The sequence below is a fragment of the Marmota flaviventris genome, chromosome 7, assembly GCF_047511675.1.
Source record: "Marmota flaviventris isolate mMarFla1 chromosome 7, mMarFla1.hap1, whole genome shotgun sequence".
In the NCBI taxonomy this organism is placed as follows: domain Eukaryota; kingdom Metazoa; phylum Chordata; class Mammalia; order Rodentia; family Sciuridae; genus Marmota; species Marmota flaviventris.
This window is the reverse complement of record NC_092504.1, coordinates 95,058,497-95,085,147: the sequence shown is the minus strand read 5'-3', so window position 1 is coordinate 95,085,147 and position 26,651 is coordinate 95,058,497. Positions and strand designations below refer to the sequence as shown.

At 35.7% G+C, this 26,651-nt stretch overlaps 1 protein-coding gene across 4 annotated transcripts in view; it reads left to right on the top strand.

Annotated features, from left to right (window-relative positions):
• Positions 1 to 26,651, top strand: part of Bank1 (B cell scaffold protein with ankyrin repeats 1) — a 290,834-nt gene that overhangs the window by 202,240 nt on the left and 61,943 nt on the right. For all 4 annotated transcript variants that reach the window (XM_071614504.1, XM_071614502.1, XM_071614505.1 and 1 more), the window contains 2 exons: positions 21,909 to 21,987; positions 25,385 to 25,693. In XM_071614504.1, coding sequence (XP_071470605.1) covers positions 21,909 to 21,987; positions 25,385 to 25,693 — 388 coding nt within the window. The remainder of the gene's footprint in view (positions 1 to 21,908; positions 21,988 to 25,384; positions 25,694 to 26,651) is intronic.

Here is a 26,651-nt window from a genome sequence, read left to right as displayed (position 1 = left end):
TCTTATAATCTGAGGATTAAGCAAGTAGAAATAGAGATGAGCCTAGAGAGGTAAAAAATAATGAAAGCTTTATAAATTAGGTGACCAACGAATGCACTAACCACTCCAAGCATGGTGGCACACAACTGTAATCCCAGCTACTTAGGAGGCTGAGGCAGGAGGATGGTAAGTTCAAGGCCAATCTGAGCAACTTAGTGGGCAAAATAAAAGTAAAATGGGCTGGGGATGTAGCTCAGTGGTAGAGCACCCACAGGTTCAATCCTCAGCCAAAAAAGAAAAAAGCAACTCTCCAAAACTGTATACTTTGGAAAGTGAAAGATGATACTAATAATATAAGTAAATTGGAATTTCAACAAATACATAGGGACTTTCCTAGGCAAGTCAAGACTTACAACCACCCTACTGATAAACTAAGTGAATATTCTCCTCTTGATCTAACCAAAGATATCGAGGACCCACTGAGGGATCTTCTAATCTGAAGATCTAAGGATCTGAAGTAAGAAGGTGACATATATATATATATATATATATATATATATATATATATATATATATATATTCATTTTATAAAGATTGCTCCTGCTGTAGTATGGGGGGGGCGTGTTACTTGTGATTTAGGGGAAAATGTATGCCAAAAGTAAAAGAATGAAGATAAGGAAATTGACACATGGGTTGTGATAATTTAGGTAAACAACAAGGTTGCCTCTGGACTAGAAGTATTGTAATGGCAATGGCAAAAAGTTGATGAAATCTAAGATTTTTAGTAAGTAAGCAGCAGAATTTGCTGAATAAGTTTTTGAAGGATTTAGTAGTGAAAATTGCAAACACTATGTACAATGTCCATGTTTCTGTCTTGTGCAAATTATTTGAACCGTAGAATGGCACAGATAATGAATCAGCCACTGAGGGTGTTGCTTGTAAGTGATGAGCACTGGGTTTTAAGTTCAGTTTCTGAAGGCCAGGGTAGTTGGGATTTTTCTTTCCAAGTGTAAGATAGAACCCTAAATGGTCTGATCTAGGATGGCTGCAGTAGTTGCTAGAATAGAAAATTCCACCAGTTGTGGACCACAAAGCCAAAATTATGGCATGTAGTAGGAGCGAAGGAGTGTGGTCATATGCTATTTATTGAATGTCAAAGGAACAACACTGAAGTCTGTGTGAATGAGGACAGCATATCCATTTCCCAGGCACAGAAAAAGGAGAGTTCACAAGATCTCAGCAAAATCTTGGATGTTGTGCAGTGAAGTTCCTTAAGTTGACAATGATTTATTTATTTATGGAGTTTGTAGTTTTAGGGGGATGATTTGGTTGGTTTTTGTTTGCTTGGTTTTGGTCACTTTTTTCTCTCAAAGCATCTGGTAATACAGAGTCACAGGATGAGAGGACAGGCTTCACAAAACTGCAGCAATGAGAAAGAATTAAAGATCAGAGCGAGGGTGGAAGCCATCCGCTGATGACCATTGTGAGGTTCCAGTGAGGCTGGACTATGAGGAGTAACAACCATTAACAGACGATCCATGGCCAGAGGGGCTCAGAAACCAGGAAGGAGGAGCCAGGAGGGATAAAAATACGGCAGCATTCATCGTGAAATTAGATAGACAAGGGGAGAATGCCAGAGGCTGAGTCCAGTCCAAAGCCCTGGCAAAGATATTCAGAAATTCAACAATGTCAACTGCATAATCTATGTGGGGTGATAAAGCCAAGACAGGAGACTCTGCTTCCTTTATTTATGTTTGTCCTGCAGTCTCTGAAGCCCTGCTCCGCAGAACAGGAGCACTGTCTCTGGGCTGCCTATCTCCCAGCTCCTCCATTTTTGTTGCCTTCTCTCTGTGATGGGGTAGAAGGGGCAGTGCCAGCAGCTTCCAGCCCTTCCAAAGCTCTCCCTCCTTTCACTTCCTAGAGCCCTTCTGTTCCTTGTTCCTGTGCAGTCCTGTCCTGCTGCTTTGTTCATGTGGGTATTTTCTGCACTTTACATTCATCACACATTTGATATGTTACAAAGTAGTTAAGAGACCTGGTTCAGCCAGCGGAAGGACTTAGTTTTTAAATTCCATTTGAAAGTTTGATGCTTGATCTTAGGCAAGTTTCTTAATCTCTTTGGAAGTCGATTTCTTCCCCTGTGGGGGAAAAAAAAAAGAGAGATGACAGTAGTACCAAACAAATTGAGTAGTTTTGAAGAAAAAAGTGATGATGTGAGAAAATACACAGTACAATGCCCACCACATGGAATGTACTAAAAAAATCAGTAATTGTTAATATTATTAATGTTGCTAAATCTTACTCATGTTACTCATGTTACCACAACCCTATGTTATAGACAGTAATATGAAAGCATGCACACATACACCACACATACACCCTGACCCACATGCAAAAGACTCTTAATAAAATGATCTGTTCAAAGTTAGTCATCTCTAACCTGCAGAGCTTCGATCCACAATAGGTCTTATGTTCAGGACCTCGCTGGACAAAACTGGACATAGAACTCAAAACAATTCAGGGAAAACCTTCTCTCAGAATGCAGCCTAACAGAGCCATGCAAGGATAGGATGCTACTAAAACAGGGTCCATGCTGGAGTTTTCTCAGGGGGGAAACTCAGTGATCCCATTCTCAACACACCTAAACAAGATGGTTTCAAGTTTTTTCATGTTATGGTTTGGAGGTGAGGTATCCCCCAAAAGCTCATGTGTGAGACAATGCAAGAAGGTTTAGAGAAGAAATTACTGGATTATGAGACCCTTAACCCAATGTGTTAATCAATGCATTAATTCCCTGATGGGATTAACTGAGTGGTAACTGAAGGCAGGTAGGGTATGACTGGAGGAGGTGGGCATGGGGGGGGGGCCTTTGTGGTATATACTTTGTATCTGGTGAATGGAGTCTCTCTCTGCTTCCTGATCATCATGGAGCCACTTTCCTCCACCACACTCTCCTGCCATGATGTTCAGCCTCACAAAGAGCCCTAAGGAATGGAGCCAGCTGTCTAAGGACTGAGATCTCTGAAACCGTGAGCCCCCAAATAAACTTTTCCTCCTCTGCAATTGTTATGGCTAAGTCTTTTAATCACAGAGAGAAAAAGTTGACTAAAACATTTCATTTGCCATCTCCCCCTGAAAACTGGAAGGAACATGCTCCATATACCTCTGAGCGAATCCGTTCTGCATATGTATATGCACTGTGCTCATTCCATGTCTTTGTGGAAAACACCATTATAAAACTCAGTGGATTAAAAACATGACAGTGATTGATTTCTTTATAAATCTGCAGTTTGGGGCAGGGCTCAGTGGAGGAGGCTTGTTTATGCTCCAGATGACCTCACTTGGGGCAGCTTAGAGGAAGGTTGGAGGTTATGCTTTCAAAATTGGATTATTCCCATGACTGGCAGTTGGAGGGCTGGGATGAGCTCAGCTGGGGCTATGAGCTGGGAGCCTGTGTTCCTCTCCATGGGAATGAGGCTCTCCATGTTTCCTGGAATACTTTACAGCAATGGCAGCAGGGTTCCCATGAGAGACAGGCAGATGTTGTATCCACTCTATGACCTAGCTGTAAAAGCCACACAGAGGCACTTCTGCTTTATTCTTTAGTCAAGGCAATCAGGTCAAGATCCACCCCTTTTCAGGAAGAGGGAACATGAACAATTTCTGTTGGTACTAAGTAGCAAGGTTCAGGCAGAACATGTGGAATTGGAAATGCAGAGGCTTGGAAAATGTGTGTGTGTGTGTGTGTGCATACACATATATTTGAATATGCAAGCATTTACATACTTTATACCAGATATATATATATATACTTTGTATTTATATATGCATATTTTATATACAAATATGTATTTCATATTCATATTCACATGTGCACATACATATATATGTATAAAAACTATTTGACCTATATAATAAGTAACCCTATTCTGGCACAGCTTATCTCTATTTTTTAACAACAGTTATAGTCACTGGCTTATTATATATTTATTAGTTTATTATCTGTCTTTCACTGGAACAAAGCTCCACAGAGGCAGGAACTTCATGATATTTTGTTTCTGCTATATCCTTATTACCTAGATCATTTCCTGACACATAGTAGGTGTTCAATTTATTTGTTATACGCCAGAATGCATGTTTGAATTGATACAACCTCCAATTTATGGGACCCTACATTCACCAGCATAGTTCTGCTGGTTCTCAGGCTGACGCTGAGACATCAAACATGGTGATAGTGATACTCGGTGGCACTGTCTGCCATGTATAACACACTTGACACATGACAGAGGGAGAATGTCACCGATGCTCCTAACACCTGCATTTCCAATCCATGGAAAATGTAACTTCTATAGCCACTTTTCGTCTGCATTTTATTTCTCTTTCATCAATGGCCAAGCCAGAAGCTTCAGGAGAGGTAATTTTCGGCTGGCAGCTGTGAAGTATTAAGAAAAAGGCAGCGCCAGATGTAAGGATTGTGTTTGCCTTCCTTAAGATGGAATTCGTGACGCCTCATAAAATCATAGTTAATAAGTCTCCTGCTTTGCCCTGAGGTGTTGTCAGTAGCTTGTCATGGCATTTATTTCAGAAAGCGTGGAAGTTGCTTCTCACAAATATCATTTGGCACATTAAGGGTCAGGTAAAAGTGATGAAAAAAGACCTTGTTTGGCTTTAGAAAAATTAAAGCCCTCAAAGCATAAAAAGCAATAAAACAGTATTGTGTGCCTTCTGTCCAATATGAGATATATTATAATGAACCTCTTGTGACAAGCACCTCCACAGCTTTAGTGTAAACACCTTATATTAAATGCTAAGTGGAATATCCAGTCGACTCCTTGACACTATCATGTAATCTCCACAGATATTTGGTTCTGATGAAACACTCCCTAACAGCTATAGTGGCAAGAAACAACTAGAATATTCATGAATTACACAATGTTTCTGTAGTACAGCATTTTTAAAACCCAAAATCTTGATCACAGATGCCAGAAGAAGAATATTAAATGCTATAATGTGATATTCAACACTATCTGTATATTCAAGATGTCATCAAATGTATTTTTATGAAAGACCAAAAAAGAAGTTCTCGTAAGAGAACTGCAACATAGCAATAATTTATAAATTCTCTTAATTTTTCTTCTAATACTAATATTAGTCTGTAATTCCATATAACCACATCATCTATGATCAAAACTATTTATAAAATAGATATACGGACAAAAGTGCTACTTGTTAACCATTAATAGGACATGATCTTTAAGACTATTTTTAAGAACAGTAATGACTTTGACTCATTCCTTCCAAAAATTCTGGCAGATAAACAACAGAGATATGAACTTTGTCTTTGAAAATTTTATTCTTTGTTCTCATTTCTACTGGATATGATGTGGGAGAATAGCTAAGAAGGGACAGGTTGGCATAGCGTAGACTTTTCCATTCGCAGAAAACAAATATCTTTAGTTGAAACATCAGTAAAGGAGTTCATTACTGCCACTATTATTATTATTATTATCAGCAACTAGATTATGTAGTTCTTGAAACAACCCAAAGAAGTAAATACTTGGTTTAAAGATGAAAATTAGTCTGAGAAAAACCAAATGACTTATTCCTACAGATAGTTAATAGCCACTTTGAATTTAAGTCACCTGATTCCAAATCTTGTAACCACTCTCACTGTGATTCTGCCTCCTAAGTGCAGGAGAATTCCCCACAGTGCCATTAATAACTGCCAGTAGCTGTGTCCCACTTGAAAGACTCTATTTAATTGATCTTTGGTGGAGCCTGGAAACAGGTAGTTTATAAAAACTCTGCACATGAATTTAATATCGTTAGATGAAAAACCACCACATTCTCTGGTACTGTTTCCCACCCTAAAGTCTTCATTGATCTCAACCTCCTAAAACACAGTAGTCTAGATTATTCTTTGGGGGATGAGGTAAGGTATGAGCAGGAAAAGGAAGGGACTGGAAACTTTAAGTGCTTTCTTACATGGGTTTAAAACACAAGACATGGACATTAGATGTGAAATGGATTCCTTTACCTATCCACAGATAACTAGGTGGTTCTGGGCAGGATGTCACAATTTTAAGTTCATTTGTTTTTCTGATCTTTGGGGAAGATGATTTTTCCATAATATATTATCTATTTCATTTTCTGCCCTCTTATTATAGTTTTATCTGGTCCACACTTTTTAGCTAGTAATCTCTCATCCACAAAATTATAACACAGGAGTCATCCAACTTATGCCACTTGTAGCTAACTAAGCTATAGTGTAGATCGCAATAACAATTCATTAACTTACTATATAAAAATCCATCTCTCTGTATTCTATGTGTAATTTTTAAACAGGAAAAAAAGAAAAAAAGGAAACACTGAACTAATAGGAAGGTCTGAAAAAGAATATTACCTTAAGGGTGAAAAAATATAATCCCTAAGATAGAATGCCTACCATCTGGAACATAGTGTGTAGGTATTTGGCAAAGTAGAAATACATATCTGGACAGCTGTAATTTGACCAAATAAAAATAATCAAAAGAAGCAAGCATGCATTCAAAAACTCTGATTTAGCAAATAGGCTAAATCAATAAATAGGCCATCAATAGGCTTTGTGTGAGAAGAGTTTAGAATGATTACAGAAGCTATCATACAGTAGTGGGTATTGTGTTCCAGAGACAAATCAGTACAAAATGGGTAAGTGCTTTGACTATCTTTGAAATGTTGGCTAAAGATTCAGAAAATAAGAAAGAACACATGAAAATGCAATTTTCTTTGGTAATGAGGGCCAGGAAAACAGGGTGTTCTGAAAGCATAATTCAAAATTAATATTACTTTTCTTGTCACAACGCTCAGACAAATGTGCCTATGAAGAATAGACTTTTACTTTTCTCTTTTTTATCCCATCTATCAAAAGATAGGTAAAGCCTACCTAATGAGAATCTTTCCTGTGACTAAGGAAACATTTACTAGAAAATTCAACTTTTGGTAAACAAATAGAAAAACACTGAGTAATCTAATATTCATAATAATCTTAATGTATTTAAAAATCATAGTAGTCACCCTTCATTCTGAACTGTATCACATGAATCTAAATTTTGTTAAATTAATTCCATACGTTTCTCACTTTTTTACATTCTTTAGAATATCACATTATTAGTCAAAGATAGAGGATATGAATTTCAGATTCATTTTACCAGCATCATAAATTTTTAAACTTTCATTTCCATTTATAGAGTAGAACTTTACACTGTAGTCAAACATGATTTCTTCATTGAGTATGAAGTTTCATTTCTCAATATCTATTATCTTTTATTATATCACTTTCTGAGTCATTTTCCACAGTAAAGAGGGTTTTGACAGGGAAAGAAAGCATCAGGTTGTAGTGTTAGCAGGGCTGGACTTGGAACCACCACATATGAACCCAATGCCTGGAGTTATCCTGGATCTGATTCTCTGTACGCAATGTGACCTATTGATAAGCCAGCCACTCTTCCTCTTAATATCATCTTCTGTAGGACTCCCTCTGTCTGTCTTGCAGGATTGAAAAGAGGATCATGATAAATGTGAAATTGCTTTGAAAACCACTCATTGCTTTTTAAGTACAGAGACATGTAATCAAGAGCTTCTTGATTCATGAATCTATATCTCTCATTGTTTGACAGCAAGATAGAGATTAGAGCTTCTAGCTACATATCATGTGTATCTCAGAAAGGATTTGTGGATCAAGTTCTGATTACAAGAAACTTCATCTAGTGACCATGAACAAATCATTAAAAAAGCTTCTATGTCAAAGAAAACATTTGGCATTTGGTTTTTGGGGATTGGCTAACTTCACTTAGCATTATCTTCTCTAACTCTATCCATTTACCAGAAAATGCCATGATTTTATTCTCTTTTATTGCTAAGGAATATTCCATTGTGTATATATGCCACAATTTTTTAATCCATTCTTCTAATGAAGGGCATCTAGGTTGGTTCCACACTTTAGCTATTGTGAATTGTGCTGCTATAAACATTGATGTGGCTGTGTCCCTGTAGTTTGCTGTTTTTAAGTCCTTTGGGTGTAGACCAAGGAGAGGGATAGCTGGGTCAAATGGTGGTTCTATTTCCAATTTTCCAAGAAGTCTCTATACTACTTTCCATATTGGTTGCACCAATTTGCAGTCCCACCAGCAATGTATGAGTGTACCTTTTTCCCCACATCCTTGCAAACACTTATTGTTGTTAGTCTTCATAATAGCTGCCATTATGACTAGAGTGAGATGAAATCTTAGAGTGGTTTTGATTTTCATTTCTCTAATTGCTAGTGATGATGAACATTTTCTCATACACTTGTTGATTGATTGTATATCATCTTCTGAAAAGTGTCTGTACAGGTCGTTCCTTGGCCCATTTATTGATTTGGGAGGAATAGACGAACTCTAGATAGGGCAGAGGAGTTGAAGGGGAAGGGGAGAGGGCATGAGGTTATTAATGATGGTGGAATGTGAAGATCATTATTATTCAAAGTACAGGTATGAAGACACAAATTGGTGTGAATATACTTTGTATAAAACCAGAGAGGAAAAATTGTGCTCTATATGTGTAATAAGATTTGTAATACATTCCACTGTCATATATAAATAACAAAAATAAAAATAAAAAAAATTTTAAAAAGCTTCTATGGCTCTGTTACCCCATTTGTGATATGAGTATTGTGTCAGGTAATTGTGTATATTTCTTGAGGTAGATTTAGAAGGAATCGCCAGAGATACTTCAGCTCTAATGCTACCAAGGACATAAAACCCATTAAGTTATCAAACTATATTACTGTGAACCCCATATGTTCTTTCTTGCAACATTTTCATCATAAAACATTTTTTAAAAGACCAGGCCTAAAGCAACATTCTCTGATTATAATATATCTCCATTCACCCTGTTTTTTTTTTTTTATTTCACAGAACACAAGAAGCATAAGATACTTTCCTGTATTTGTATCTGAGCCAAATGTAAAAACATAGCTGTCTCTTGCTTCTCAAAAATATGGAGCTCTTATGCAAGCAGATACAGCAGAAAAACACATACAGGGAAGGCTGGAGTTGTCACTGCTAAAGCTCATCTGTTTTCTCTGGCCCCTGGCCCTAGCATTTCCATTAGCATGCCTCTATTGGCATCCATATTATATGATTTCATTATGTCTTTCTTGTGCTTTCAAATTCCATTATTGCTATTTTTGCCCATCTCTTCTTTGGGGATTGAGAGTGGGTCTTCTATTTCCATATAACTCAGACAATAACTGATAGAGTATTTATCTGAAGTATGCTCTATAGATAACATTGACAGCCTGAGTCCTGGCAGCCTCACCTGAATGCTGGAAAGGGATGAGGAGATGAGAAGAACTATACAACTCTGGTTTCCCTATGTCCTGTGGACAGAGATCTGTCACCCCTACCCTCTAGCCAAGTTAGAGGATTCATTGTTTCCCAAAAATGACCTGTAGTCTCGCACCTTCACACTTTATTTAATGTCTGTGATATCCTGCCCCTGGATCTATTCCTGCTTTTAAATGTTTTTCATCTTTTGTAGATGTGCCAAATGCTACCACCAAGGCTTTATTTCTTGCAAATTTTTGTGAGCTCTCCCTCTAAGAATCGTTATGACTCAAATGTGTAGTACTGTAAGTGACTTGGCACATTCCTCCTCTATCACTTCTTTTTCTTATTGTTTGGGGCCTCCAATAATAAGGAGTAGCTCTATCACCTTGGACAAGTTGTTTAGCCTCACTATGCCTGTTTCTTAAAATTTATTTGATGCCCATTACAATATTAAACCTATCTAATAAAATTGTATTGAGAATTCATAAGTCAATATAGGCATAGAACTTGGAGCATTTAACTAAGGTATAAACTTTTAGAGAAATTCAAAAGGTCTTCAAACACAGGGCATAACATTTCATTTTTAATTTATTTGCTTAGCTTAATTGTTAACAAAAGCAAATTAAAGATAAGGCATGATCTTTATGTTATGGTTTTAATTCCATAACAATATTAAATTGTTCAAATATCTAGACAAAATGTTAGTATGTAATGCTGGGAAGTAGATGGCCCATTGTTTCAATGCTGTCGTAAATGTGCTATGCCATGGTTAATTTCCATAGTTTTATACAAATAGTTTCCAGGCACTTTCAGACAAATAAATAACATTAAATCCTCAGCTTGTGTATTAATTTTGTTTTTAATTTAAAGAGACTGTTTTAAACTGGTTCTTTTGTGAAACCATCCTTCCATCAAATACATAGCCCTGCCTTCTGTAAATGAAGCTGTTTACATTTAAAACCAAGACGATCCTTCTCAAAATGTAGGCAGACCTAAGTTGAGGGTAAACCACGTTAGACAAGTTCATTGAACCTTCTATAAGGCGATACATCCATGGGAGTTGCTTGCAGATAAAAATAGATATTAGACACACTCCAATTTCCATTAGACTAATCCTGATCATACTCTGACTATAAAGTTTAGGAATAATTTTCAGTGGATGAAAATCTGTCTAGTAAATCACTTGAAGTTTGAAATTGCTTATTTGCCATCTTAGAAGTAGATTTGGAATTCTCAGCAACAGAATGAACTATGAGGCTCATTTTACAGTATCTATAAAGTATAAATAGTGATACTTTTAGTGTCCTTGGTACAGACCTCCAAAAATAAAATTTATTTCAATATTACAAGTTAAAAACCTTCAGATGTCTGGTCTAATAATAACTTTTTTCGTCCAAAGCCATCTTATTGATTTTACTGATCCTCTTCTATTTTCATTTTACATGCAAATGTGGGAGAGATGTATTTATTTAAGAATAATGTTCTCTCTTCTACCCAAAATTTTCCATTGTATTTTACCTGTATTATAACATTTAATGTTTACTTCCATGTATTTTACCTGTATTACACACTGCAAATTTACTCTTAGCTGATTTATTCTATTATCCCTTATTAGCTTTGGTACATAAAATACTGATCTTTTCCAGAAGTTTTGTTCCTTGGACTTATGTAAGGTCTGTCAGTGAGTATACGGCCTGTGTGGTCATGCAAGTGCATTGGAATAGTAACTGACTCCTGTCAGCTGATTTGAATGGAATCTGGCAACTGAGATGGGGTGAATATGATGTTTTTTTTAATAAGAGAGATATTTATTTAGGGTATGAGGGTGTGCCGCTCAGTTTTCTTTCTTTTTTTTTTTTTTAATGAGATGCTTCTTTACTCTTCAATGATACTCATATTGTTACTAGTCAAATTCCAGAATTTAAATGTGAAAGTATAAAAGGAGATCAAATATTTATGGTACTATAATGTGTTGCATTGTATTAGACAGTAACATCCAATCTAGCTTAAAAAGTACATTTGTAGGAGCAGGGATATAGTGGTATGCAGTATTTGTCTCTCTTGTGACTTTTTCCCATAGGAAAAGCCTCTTCTGAATTGTTACCTGTTTTCAATTTGAAGCCTTGAGGCTAGAATTGTTATTTATTCTCCTACCATGCCTTCATTGAATTTATGATTCACTTTTTCTGCCTGTCCATATTTCATGTTTTAAATGCTTTGATCAATAAAAATCGACTCTTCTAATCCTGTATTTGGAAGCTGGGGATTATCCCAACCACATAAATAATTATGGCCAATAGGTCTGCAACAATATAAGCTTTAAGAATCTTTCTGTTTAATTCATCAAATAACACTTATTTGCTTATTGTTAGTGATAATATAAATTTAAAAGGTCTTTTGTTTCATTTTTCAAATAACACTTATTATCTAACAACTGAAGAGTATAATTTTTATATGAAATTGCTAGGTCTCTAAGTGGTATTTTATGTCTGCTTCTGGCTTGGATTTCAGCAATCACTTGCACCTCTGATTTTAGGTAAAAGAAATGTGTGAAATCTGTGAGGATGACAATGCTACCCTTATATTACTTGTCTACTTTTATTTTTCCAATCTGGTTCTGATTAACCCTTACTCAAATTATCAGAGTCTCAGAAGAAAGAATAAAAACAGAATTGGCTCCCAGTAAGAGTCAACAAATGTAAACCTGGCTCTTTCTCTTCATCAGCTCCACTCTGCCAACTTGGAAACGTGCAAATCCATCTCTCACTTAGTTTCTATTTCGTTTTCCTCCAAATTAAAGCATGTTTTTAAAATCTGAGTGGATTGGAATATTAGGAACAGAATTACTATTTATTGTTTAACATAGTAGCATTTCACATTTTTCTACAGACTTTTGTTAATTTATTATTTAGTTTTGAAATTAAAGCAAATGTCAAGATTTGGGAATATTCCATAGCAGACTTTATGCTACTCTGGTATGCACTCTTGTTCTTGTTGTGGGAATAGATAACTAGAGTTAGCTTCTAAATGTAGCAATTATAGATGCATGTCTTAAGCCAAGTTCTTTAATCAATTCTTGACTGTTGACATGTTCACTTTGTTATCTCAGCCATGGCCAATTTCATTTTTCCTGCTTTCAGCATTCCTGGCATGAAAGGCCCTTCTGTATAGCACCTGTCTTCCCGCACATCATTTGATGCTGGAAGAAAGCAAACTAGTTCTAAAATTAACCTAAACAAGTCCCTGTAATATCAACATCTTAAAATCAAATGCAAGTCATTTGGAAATCAAATACCTTTTAGAATAATTTGATATTCTACCATGCTGTCGACATCCTGCTCTTAGGTTGCTTAGGGAAGGGTACCCCAGGAGAATTGCAGTGGACAGTCTGCATAACCATACCCAGGAGCCCTGCCTCACTTCTACTAGTTTAATGGATTCAGTATTAACCTATCATCATGTTGGTGACAACAATCATGTTTGAAAATGTTAGATAGCATACTAAGATTTCCCAGGTCTTGGTTGTTGTGTGTTTTTAGTAAAATTGTTTGTACCAGAAACTCATTCTTTTTCAGAATGTTTTATCTGAGTTCTGAATACCATTCTGAAATCAAGGGAGGTTAATTAAGAAGGATTCTCTACTTGCTAGCTTTGATCTCTGGCTTATGTGATTATATCCTCCTGACTATCTCTGACATTTTTCTACCTTTTTTATTCTCTTTTTTACTAAACCCCTTCTTTATACTGTCTCCTCATTAATTTCATTTATAATAGATACAACAATGTGACTTTTATTTCACATGTATTGTTCAGAAGTACATAATACCAAGTTGATCCATTTAATTTTATTAGAAGCTTGTTAACACTCTTTATTTTTACAAAGGAATATAGTAATATTTGAATAAATGTAATTAATAGTTTGATATTCAATTGCTTGTATCTAAGCACTCTTGTTATCTTTACAACTTAATTTTTATTTTGTTATTGTTCAATATGTTTCTATTAGCCTATTTTCATAGTTAAAAATCTTTTTGATCAAATTACTAGTTTATCAGGCCTTCATAAAATGGCTTTTTATTTTTCTAAGTAAACTTCTTAAATTCATAAGTTAATTGGAAGCCTCACCATTTCATAGTCACATACCCATTCCAAATATATTTTCAAGTGTCCAAGATTCAATTCAAACAATAGCAAAGATATCAACTTTCTATCTTGACCCCAAACTCTCATCTTAAATTGCATAGAAAATGTGTTAATTATTATCCACATTAGAAAATGAGAAAAGTTCTTTGGAGGAGTGTCCTGAAAAGATGATTGTAAACATTAGGACCAGATACCAGAATATTGAGGTGAACAGAAACTTACACAGTTATATTTTATTTCTTTCCTCAAAGTTCTAAAAATTCTTGTCCATATCATTTTCTTTTTAGCTCCCTTTTTCAATAAATATTTTAATTTGTTAGCTCTCATTACCCTTCACTTAGACTATTAAAACAGCCTCCTCTATCTTATCCACTGTTATTAGAATTATTTTTTTTAATCCAGACAGGATCACACTATTTATCACTTTGTAGGATATAATTACATACTCCAAAGCATTTAAAACTTTATAAAATAAAACCTATTGCACCACCATATCTTTACATTCAAATGCATTCTTCCATGCAACCTAATCAAACCACCTGAAAGCACTCACCACGTGTTCCTACTGTTTCAATCTTGCTCACCTATTAGCCAATAATTTGCTTCCTCCCTCTCTTTGCAGATTAAAACTGTACTTATCCTTTTAGACTCAGCTTGAACACCACCTACTCTTTGAAATTTTCTGTTCCATCCACTCAGCGGAAATGATTGCACATTTCTCTCTTACAGCATTTTGCAAGTATATTTACATTTTAAAAGCATGTTTAATTTAGCCTATCTACACTACTTGTCTTCCCAACTAATCATAAAATATTTGAGGTTGGAGATCATCACACTTCCATACTTATGTATTATCCTTACCTCGTGCCGTTTTGTGGGTGTGTCGCAGCTCTGGATGCCCACTCTGCCTGCGGTGTGGCAAGTTTTCTGAAACTGGTATCTTTAACTAGTTTTTTGAAAAATAAGTCATGAGTACAGCTGCCCTATATCCCCTCCTCACATTATCATTCCTGAAAGGAAACTGTAGGATGCCTTCAATTCTTCATCCCCATTTAATGTTTTAAGTATGAACTCACACAGTTCCATAGTAATTCTCCTCACCAGGTTCACCAGCAACTCTGATTGGAACTATTTTTGGGGATTATTCTTTTTAACACTTAGTGAAGCAACTAACATTGTGAATGACTTGAAACCCTCTCTCCTAATTCATTCTCTCTCTCTCTCTCTCTCTCTCTCTCTCTCTCTCTCTCTCTCTCTCTCTCCAGGTTTTTCCCTTTGATCCTATACTGTTTCTTCTATACCCTTTACTGAATCCTAAAATCTTGACCTCAGGAAAGTTTGAAGTAATGGCATCCAGGAGTCGGTCATTATCTATACCAATGTGAATCAACAGGGCAATCTAGTGGATAAGATCACCCAGGAAGAATACATTCTGGGAGGGGAAAAGAAAAGAGCAACAAGGATGGAAAAAAAAAAAAAAAAACAGGAAACATAAATTTACAAAGAGGATTTAGCTGTGTAGACCATAGATTGCATTTAAAAACAAACATTGCTTGGAAAAACATATATATATATATATATATATATATATATATATATATATATATATATATATATATAATTATATAAAATTGAGCTCTATATATGTAATAACAATTTATATATATATATATAAATTTATATATATAAACAGCAGAATACATCACAATTCTTATTACATATATAGAGCTCAATTTTTCATATCTCTGGTTGTATACATAGTATACTCACACCAATTCATGTCCTCATACATGTACTTTGGATAATAATGATCATCACATTCAACCATCATTAATTCCCCCATGCCCCCTCCCTTCTCCTCCAACCCCTCTGTCCTATCTAGAGTTCGTCTATTCCTCCCATGATCCCTCTCCCTACCCCACTATGAATCAGCCTCCTTATATCAGAGAAAACATTTGGCATTTGTTTTGGGGGGGATTGGCTAACTTCACTTAGCATTATCTTCTATTTACCCGCAAATGCCATGATTTTATTCTCTTTTGTTGCTGAGTAATATTCCATTGTGTATATATGCCACATTTTTTTTTATCCATTCATCTATTGAAGGGCATCTAGGTTGGTTCCACAGTTTAGCTACTGTGAATTGACCCAGCTATCTCTCTCCTTGCTCTATACCCAAAGGACTTAAAAACAGCATACTTCAGGGACACAGCCATATTAATGTTTATAGGAGCACAATTCACAATAGCTAAATTATGGAACCAAATTATTGCATTTTTAATATTACATGTTGTTTTAATATTATAGCAGGATATGAAAAACAGAAGAAACAGTTATCTATAGATTCCTTGGAAATCCACCATTTTTAAAATTTGTTCTCATTAGTTATACATGACCATAGAGTATATTTTGACATATTTATACAAACATGAAGTACATCTTCTCCTAAGGATCTGTCTTTCCTATTTTGTCCACCCCTCTTCCCTTCATTCCCCTTTGTCTAATACACTGAACTTCTATTCTTCCCCTCCCCACCCCTTGTTGTGTGTTAGCATCCATGTAGCCGAAAGAACATTCCACTTTTGGTTTGGGGGGATTGGCTTATTTAGTTTAACATAATAGTCTCCAGAGCCATTCATTTACTGGAAAAAGTCATAAAGTCATTCTTTTTTATGGCTGAGTAATATTTCAATGTGTATATATAACACATTTTCTTTTTTTTTTTTTAATTTTTTATTGTTGGCTGTTCAAAACATTACATAGTTCTTGATATATCATATTTCACAATTTGATTCAAGTGGGTTATGAGCTCCCATTTTTACCCCATATACAGATTGCAGAATCACATCAGTTACACATCCATTGATTTACATATTGCCATACTAGTGTCTGTTGTATTCTGCTGCCTTTCCTATCCTCTACTATCCCCCCTCCCCTCCCCTCCCCTCCCCTCTTCTCTCTCTGCCCCCTCTACTGACATTCGTTTGTCCCCCTTGTATTATTTTTCCCCTTCCCCTCACTTCCTCTTGTATGTACTTTTGAATAACTCTGAGGGTCTCCTTCCATTTCCATGCATTTTCCCTTCTCTCTCCCTTTCCCTCCCACCTCTCATCCCTGTTTAATGTTAATCTTCTTCTCATGCTCTTCGACCCTACTCTGTTCTTAGTTACTCTCCTTATATCAAAGAAGACATTTGGCATTTGTTTTTTAGGGATTGGCTAGCTTCACTTAGCATAATCTGCTCTAATGCCATCCATTTCCCTGTAAATTCTATGATTTTGTCATTTTTTAATGCAGAGTAATACTCCATTGTGTATAAATGCCACATTTTTTTTATCCATTCATCCATTGAAGGGCATCTAGGTTGGTTCCACAGTCTAGCTATTGTGAATTGTGCTGCTATGAACATCGATGTCGCAGTGTCCCTGTAGCATGCTCTTTTTAGGTCTTTAGGGAATAGACCGAGAAGGGGAATAGCTGGGTCAAATGGTGGCTCCATTCCCAGCTTTCCAAGAAATCTCCATACTGCTTTCCACTTTGGCTGCACCAATTTGCAGTCCCACCAGCAATGTACAAGTGTACCCTTTTCCCCACATCCTCGCCAGCACTTGTTGTTGTTTGACTTCATAATGGCTGCCAATCTAACTGGAGTGAGATGGTATCTTAGGGTGGTTTTGATTTGCATTTCTCTGACTGCTAGAGATGGTGAGCATTTTTTCATGTACTTGTTGATTGATTGTATGTCCTCCTCTGAGAAGTGTCTGTTCAGGTCCTTGGCCCATTTGTTGATTGGGTTGTTTGTTCTCTTATTGTCTAATTTTTTGAGTTCTTTGTATACTCTGGATATTAGGGCTCTATCTGAAGTGTGAGGAGTAAAGATTTGTTCCCAGGATGTAGGCTCTATAACACATTTTCTTTATCCATTCACCGTTGAGGGACACTGAGGTTGATTCCATAGCTTAACTATTATGAATTGAGCTATTATAAACATGAATGTGACTGCCCCACTGTAATATACTGATTTTAAGTCTTTTAGGTGTATACTGAGGATGGTATAACTGGGTCAAATGATGGTTCCAGTTCTAGTTTTCTAAGAACTCTCCATACTGCTTTCCAGAGTGGTTGCACCAAATTTCAGCCCCACCAGCAATGTATGAGTGTGCCTTTTCCCCCACATCCTCATTTTAAATGCAGTTAGCTGTTTTTTCACATTAACAATTACAACCCTAACAAAGAAATAGATTTTAACATTTCCATTTTAGTGACAGAAATGGGTGAAGTCAAACCAAATGTATAGCCCAGAAAACTTGCTGGTACCTCACAGATATAGTCAAAGCTATGGCAAATTTTTTAAAAAAATGATAATTAAAAATTATTTTTAAAATAATTTAACGTATACTGCTACTGCCACAGCAGCTTTGGCAGTAGCAGTATAGGTGGCAGCCGCACTTGGAGAATTAATTTTATATATATATAGTTTTAAAGGGAGGTACCCAAGCCCCTGAAGTTAACGACTGTAGTTGGGACTGCATCTTGGGCATAGAATAATGGGTCCACACTGCAGTGGGTATGCTGGAGGTGGCCTCACAGGGAGAGGGGAGTATTAAGTGAGTATATATCAGAGTCAGAGACTGCCACCCCAAGACCCACCCTCAAATCTGCTAAACTGGTTCAGTTCTATTTGCCAGAGTGGGAGGGACCAGGGCTCAGTTTGCCTCTGTTTCTTTCTCCCTTTCTTCAAATGAGGGAATGAAACCATCACCTGTCCTCTTAGCACCGCTCTTCCCACTTCACTAAATTGTCCTTGTTGTCCCAATTAGGAAATTAAGTTTCCCACCCTTGCCACCTGGTGGGTCTCCCAGGCCACCACTCAGCCACCTTGTGAATGAAGTCTTTGTCTTCAGCAAAAGTTCTTGTCTGTCTGTGGCTGCTACAGAGGGCAAAATGTGCCTGGGTCTGTGACAGGAGATGGATTTGTTCATCACCCCGACTTGATGAGTGCACACTGTATGCAGGTATTGAAATATCACATTGCACCCGAAAATTAAGTATAACTAAAAATTAAAAAAAAAAAAGAAAGCTTCTCATTGTGCAGAATGGAACTTTGTTCACCTGGTCAAGTATCACTTTAATTTTCTATGATAATATTCTCTCTGGTAAACAGAACATACACACTCAGGTTATTCTAATGAAATTTTCACCCATACTAAGGAAAATGTCCACTTTTTACCCCTGAATTTAGGAGCTTAGAATCTATTTAATTATTCTTCATTCCTCTCCCAATCGTGGAAAGGGTTCCTATTTAGCTTTTTTTTTCTTCCAACTTTCTATTTCCTGCAATCTCAAAGGAAACATCCCTGGAAAGTTCTGCATCTTATTTAGACCATATTCCTATATGGTTCAAGGAAAATCATTCAAAGGCTTAATCCGAGCTAAAATTTTACACTCCTATTCTGCGCCGTTAAAATTTTATGTTTGCGACTCCATGTTTGCTATTATCAAGGCTTTACATCACATTGGTCATTATTCTTACCATTCAGTAAGATTAATCCTTATTTTTTCATTACAGTATTAGCTCAGATTCTCCAGCCTAGTGAATTCATTGGGAATAAAATTATCACAGGATCATTTTGTTCCTCTTTAAATACATATTTGTCTTTTTATACTCATTCCACAGGCTATATGTGCCTTAAACGCTGAAAAAAATCATTTATAATCAAAACCATGGAGAATTGGACAAGTTGGCCAATTACAGTATCTTCAGAGTCTCATAAACTACTTTGAAAATCAACTGCCTTGTGAAGATTGTTATTATTCATCCCCTAAAAAATCAGAATATTGTGATCAATTTGTACAGGACCAGATGCCATAGCCATGTGGAGCTTTACATATATACCCCAGTCAGCAAGAAGTTCTCTTTCTAGTTTATCTTTGATAATAAATGAATATTTAAATTCATTAAATATGTGCTGCAGAGGCTGTGGGCTGAACTACTACATTAAATATGTTTAGCTAATAGATTTTGTCACTTATACTTGATCTTTCATCTAAAGAAGTGGGAATTAATGCAAGAGTCAAGGTAATTTTTAAACCAACTTCTCCAAAAAGAAAATGAATACAACTTTTACCATATTTGTTTGACCACTTTTTAATTCTCTATTATGCCTGTAAGAAGTGTGTTGTAGTAAAATATGTAAAATATTATGTTCTAATAATTTTATTATTTCCCTTTCCTCCCAATAAATATATGATATTTTTGACACTGGGAATTATATCTCCTATTTAATGTTTTTAACTTACTTATAAGAAGAGAGTATTTAGCATATAGTAGGCTGCCTTAGACGATTGACAAATAAATTAATAAAGTCAGACTTTAACCCAAGAAAAAGAGCACTTACTATGTGATAGATGAGATCTGTGTTTTGTTTACGTTATTGTAATTTAATAGTACCAATAGTCTGAGGGCATAGATGTTACTAACCACATTTTATAAGATAGAATATTGAGGTTTAGAGTTAAAGATATTGCCCAATATCACACTGTTAATAAATTATAAAGTTGTGATGTGATTTGTGATTTAATTGACTTCATAGTCCATACTTTCTCCACTATGCCACACAATCAACTAGAAAGTGGTCAGATGTCAGATTGCTATGAGACATGTCTCTGAAGTCATCATTAGTTTTACTGAAGTTGTTAATGCACCACTAGATCTAGGATGTTTTTCTTTTAGTATATGATTAAAAGTATAAGGAACTCAAGAAAGAAATATTTAGTGTAAATATTTCTAAAACAAGGGGGAAAGGATGATTGACATACAAAATGATGCATCAGACTCAGTAAAAAAAACTAAAAATACCTAGAGAATTTTAAGAATGCACAAGAAATTAGGAACTGTGCTGTTTCTCTGAATTGCATTAGATTTTTAAAAACAAAAACAAAACAAAATGAATAAATTCTTTTGGGCTCACATGAGCCAAAGTGGATAATAAACTGATGAAGTCAGTATTCAGTTATTATACCTTTGCATACCAAGGTTACTATAAATTTATAAATGCATTGATATGAATACTTTTTAATGTAAAGAAAATGGCCTAATCTTTTTCATCAATTGGATTCTGAATAAAAACATGATAATAATCACATAGAGTTCATGTAACAAAAGTGACCCATGTCAAATGCAGCCAAATTCCATCCCTTTCTTTGATCCTTTTGCACAAATAAAGTTGTCATTGGCATTACTTGGCTTTCTCTGTGAGCACCTCTATGATCCATAACTATAGAATATGACTCCTTAAGACATTGTAAACAAAGACCAGCAATTCCAGAGCTAATAGGTTTCTGTTCTTTCTCAGTAATTCTGCCCTCTAAGTATAGTGGAACCACAGCCGGAGGCACTGCTCAGCATTAGAACACAAGTTTAGCATGCAGGAGGCCCTGAGTCAATCCTCAAAACCACTAAATAAGTAAATGGATAAAATATAGCAGAACTGATTTCAAAAGACAAACAGAAATACGCTTGTCTGTTTTCTTTTTTTTTTTTTAGGGTGAAGAATAAGAGGTTTGAGGGGAGGGAGAAGGAAATGAAAGCAGGTAGTACTTGGGATTAAAATGGAGAAAACTATGCTGTATGCATTTATGAAGGTGTCAAAATGAGTCCCATTATGTATAACAACAATGCACTAAAAATTTAAAAAATAAAGATGAATAAAAAAACACCTTTATAAAAAATATCATTCTTTTGCTGTATTGAAATGTTTAATGAAATTAAGATATCATTTTATGTTGAGCATGGTGGCACATACCTGTAATCCCATCAACTGGCAAAGCTGAGATAGGAGGATTGTAAAGTTCAGGTCAATCTAGGCAACTTAGTGAGACCCTGTCTAAAAATAAAAAATAAAAAGCGGCTGGGGATGTAACTCAGTGGTAAAGTACCCCTGTGTTAAATGTTCAATCCACTGTACCACTGAAAGAAAAGAAAAGTAGGAAGGAAGAAAGGGGAAAGAACACCTTTTCAATTGGTAAATGATACAGAAATGTTAAAAGGAAGAAATTGGAAGAAATCTTTAAGCGAAATTCTTGTGTTAAATTTCATTCAGAATGTTTTTATTGCACCTAAATGTCATGATTATTGCTTTCTTAAAGTCTTAAAATAGTTGCAATAAGTTTCACTTTTAACTGAACTTATTGTTTGGTATAAATGTTCTATTTTCTCACTTGACTTTCAGTGCCCTGTGTTATTGAGCACTTGTGTGCTCCATAATTGTAGACTCTATGACTTCTTCACAGAGTCTAAACAGAGACCAGACCAATATTTATAGTGTAATAGAGTTAAGTCATTTAATAAAAATCTAAAAACTATTTCTTGTCTCACCAGGTGCCAAATGAAGACTAAGATTAATGCACATTATTAAATTTACATTCATTTTTTTTCAGATCCAAGAAATGAGCAGAAATAATGATCAAGAAAATGACTATGAAGAAGATATTTTCTCATTTTCTACATATTCTCCCTGTAAGTTTTCTTACATGTTATGTATATATGTAACTTTTATATTATAGTACATATGCTGGAAATATATGACTGAAGAGAATTCAGAAAGGTTTTTAATTAACAGAATGACTTTTACTTTATAATATGGTAGAAATGCCACTACATTTGCTAGTGTAGATACATTTAAGAAGGTCAAGGTCTAATAATCACATATTAGGTTTCCTACCCAGGAGAAATACACAAGTTATACTGGTATACATTTTTTTTTCTATTTGACAACTGTGTTTTTTCAAGTGTTTGTTGTTTCCCAAACATAATCACGTTTTTTGCAGTTCTTATTTTTCTCAGCTATGAAATAAGAAGTTTGGACCAGGACACTCTCTAAGGTCCTCTCTGAAGTAACAACATGAAGTTCTAGGTTCTAATGTCTGAAGACAGATTCAAAATGTTCCTGCATTTTAGGCCTGTGTCATTAACACACAATGACTTGTTCAACATCTTCCTCAGCATTTCTTATCAGCATCTACATCCCAACTTCTGAAAACCCTGATTTCTACCACTTCTAAGCGTCTACATTGCTGATTTCCCCAGCTCAGCAAATGGAAATGCCATGTTTCCATTGTTCAAGCTACTTCAACATCCTTGAAGTCACCTTTGCTTTTCTACTTTCTCTTTTACCCTGTATCCAGTCTACTGTATAATCTTATTGACTCCACTTTCAAAATATTGCCCACACTGAATCTTTTCTCACTCTTCTCATTGCCATTCGTCCAAGTTAACACTGTCAGTAGTTCTTCCCCAGATTGTACAGTGATTCCCAGTGGAGGGGTATTGACTGTCCCCTACATTGCCAACTTGACAATGAATGGAGATTTTTCTGATTGCCATGAATTGGAAATGAAGGGTTGCTACTGGCATTCAGTGGGTAGAGACATCAGGAATGCTACTAAAAATCCTACAGTGTACCAGACAGCCCCTCACATCAGTCCAACATGTCAATAATGTGCCGCTATCAAGAAACCCTGAAGCAGTTTCCCCATTTTTCACCTCTCACACTTTAGGCTTCATGAAGGAACTAATCACGTTTCTGTCCCAAATCATCCAAAACCTTCCCATTTTACCTATAATCCTTCTTATCACCTACAGGGTCCTAGATAATCTTTTAAAACTCTCTCTGATCACTGTCTTACTTGCTCATGGCCAGTGACATCTCACACATCAAGCTTGCTTCTTCTACCGATGGGCATTTGTAATATCTGCCCCCACTACCTACTCTTCTTCTGTGTGTCCCCTTAACTCACTTCATCACTTCTTCCTTCAAATCATCACTCCTGTCTTCTTCCTTTACTCTTTATTTCTCTGTACCTGCTATTTTTTTGTATTGCACTTAGCATTATTTCGGCAAAATCAGTAAACTCCTTCAAACATTTTTTGATTGCAGAATACAAATACACAAATGTTAATTAAGCTAAGAAGTTAATGCACCAAGTTTGAAGGTTATATATTTTATCATTTTTATGATAGCAAAGGTGATGATAAAGACCAACATTGATACGGATCATATATTTATCATAATACTGAATCCTCAGAACAGCCTAGAATAAGAAAACATGATTTCAGTTCTAAAGAGACAGTTTGGAACCAGAAACTCTCTCATATATGAAACTGTATGAGTCAGCAGATTTCCATTGGCACCACCATTGCTCTGGAGCATGCCAAAACCCACGGGTGCACTAAATCCAGCTCTCCAGGGCTGAAATCCAGGTTTGGGCATATTTGACAAGCACAAGGGAAGCTCTATTACTTAGTTAGTGTCAAGAAACACTGAATACACAAACAAAACTGAGGCTCCGAGTCATTTGCTACAGCGTGAATGTAATTCTAAGTTGATGACTGATTTGCACATACAGAAAGAGTGAAGTATGTTTGCTGGCCTGAGCAATAATTTTTCCAGTCATTTTATCATCGATTCCATCAACATTTTCAAGGACTACTTTATTTCAGGCTGGTGTTTTTGTGTTAGGAGTAGAAAGATGAATGATTTCTGTACAGGTAGATCATTTGAAAATGTCTCCCTCTGCTCTGAACTAGGATCTTGATTCAGTTCTAATACTGGAAGCTATATTTTCTTCTTTCTCACATAAAATAAAAGAAAAATGAGAATACATGTAGTAATAGGGGGTAACATCATGGATATAATTTTTCCTTACTAAGCTGAAAGAACTTATACAGTGTAACTCTTTATTTAAAAATAAAGGTTGTTTTATTTTTCTAAATTATGCTATCTGACTTTTTTAGTTATATTTAAGTTCAGCAATCCTTTAAAACAATTGATTACATTGAGAAGAATGACAACTCAAATGTTCACAATCTGTTACAAAGATTCCAAAGTTATTTGGAATTTCCAAAAGTCTATCCTAAATTTTTTGAATCTTTTCTGTAGAGATTGTTTTAAAAAGAAAATTTAATAAAAGTATTTTAATATGTTATTACATTGTAACATTTTTCTGTGTTCTTCCTGAGTGGTTAAAGAGCATTTATTATGCATCATAAACAGACAAATGATGGCATGGTTCCTGGAGTGAAGGGAATCTAACCTGATTATTGGGTTAAATTTCAAGATAAAATGCATTTTATAGGTAAGCGAACCAAGCCTCAGAAAGATGTACCCACTGTGAGTGATTTGGATATCTTCTCCATCAAAAAATGTGAACGTTTTCCTCAACAATATTTTCACAAATCAATATAGTGTGTATAATAAATTATAAAAGTCATTATATGTTTTTTTAAAATATTTGTTTTTTAGTTGTAGTTGGACACAATATCTTTTTTTATTTGTGTGTGGTGCTGAGGATCAAACCCAGGGCCTCACACGTGCTAGGCAAGCACTCAACCGCTGGGCCTCAACCCCAGCCCCAGTCATTATATGTTTATAATAAAAATTAATGTATAATAAATGTATTAAAATAATAAATAAATAAGTGTCATAGATTCATTTGTATTCATTATTTACAAGCAAGTCAACCTTTATTTCCTTTCCTTGTTCTATACTTTTCCATCTCTTTTTACTTATTTCACTTGGTCAATTACATTGTTTTCTAATAAAAATTCATAATAATATTAAATACATAAATCTACTCTACAATAACTCTAGAGAACCAGAATGTCATTATATACAGGAGGTGTCAGGTATTGTTGTAACAAGATTTAATGGAGCTTTGACTCTTCTTTGAGTAAATACTTTTAAATCCCAGAAATGACTATTCAGTAAAAGTTATGCAGTTGATGGCTTTCCACTATATCAGGCCATGAAAGTTTTATTAGCAATACTACTACTTCTCTACAAATTTACAAAATATGAAATGCCTCCAGATGGTCCATTTAAATAAAATTATACAATCTTTCTTCTCATAAATAGCCACGCGGTACCCAGCATGGCATCATGAAAGCCGGAAGACCTACAGGCAGAGTACAGATGGTGCCGAGGCAATTGAAGGGACCAGGGAGGAAGAGGAGCCTGAATCAGGCACCCAGGAGAGGCACAGCCCCTCAGAGGCTGGCAGCGGAAGTCCTGAGGACCAGTATGATGACTTGTATGTGTTCATTCCCGGAAATGACCCAGAAAGTAATTCACAAGAGCCACTCGTGTGCTGCAGACCACCTCTTCCCCCACCAAGACCTGTGTCTGCAGCCTTCCAACTGGAAAAACCTCACTTCACGTTACAAAGTAAGTTTAAAGTTCAAAGAAAAGAAATGCTCTTGACAGGCGTACATAGCATGAGTGCAGTGGTAAATCCATACAGAGAAGATCAGCTTTTGAAACCTTTTGAAGCTTTTCTTCCTGCTCTTAACAAGTAGGGCCCAGGCAGTGAAGCAAGAGATACCTGCCACCACCCTTTCTCCCTCCCTCCCTTCCTCTTTTTCCCTTTCCTTCCTTCCCTCCCCCGCCTTCCATCCTTTCTTTTTTCTGGAACAAAAATCTTATTACAAAGCTTTAAGAAAGCAAAGCAATAAAACTTGGAAGGAATCTGTAGTTCAGCACATAAAATGAACCTCAAGTATCCTGTGGAAAAGCAAATGACAACATTGCTTTTAAAAAATACTCTTAGTATTCTGGCAAGAGGGGAAGGCTAATGTTTTACAGATGATTTACAGATGACTTGCAAATGATCTTAGGCATCACTCACTTTGTAGCTGTGGAAGAATGAAGTGGTAAGGAGTTTATTGCACAATGCATTGAGACTGAAGTCTAAGAATACAAGATATATATAATCTGTATATCTCCAAAGTAGAACAGCCACCATGGCTGTCATGCCATTTGTTCTCAGAGGTAAAATTGGGGTGTGTAAGGCGGGGGTGTGGAGTATACTGTGGAGGACAAACCTTATAGTGAGCATGAAGAGGAGTTTCCACCTTGGGCTTTTCTACCTCCAGTGTTCAACAACCTGAAAAATTTCCACCTCCAGGTTATCTCCTATAGACACTAATGATATCCCACTAAAATTGAACATTATTTTATATTTGCTTTCCAAATTCACGAAGCAAATTTAATAACAAAGATTTAAAAGTTCCCATTAAGATAATATATTTGTCACTGCCCTTTAGTTGTTTTGTCCTAGAAAGCTCTTAAGTACATTAATATTATTTCAAAAAGGAGAATTTTGAAGCCAAGAAATTTAGCATTA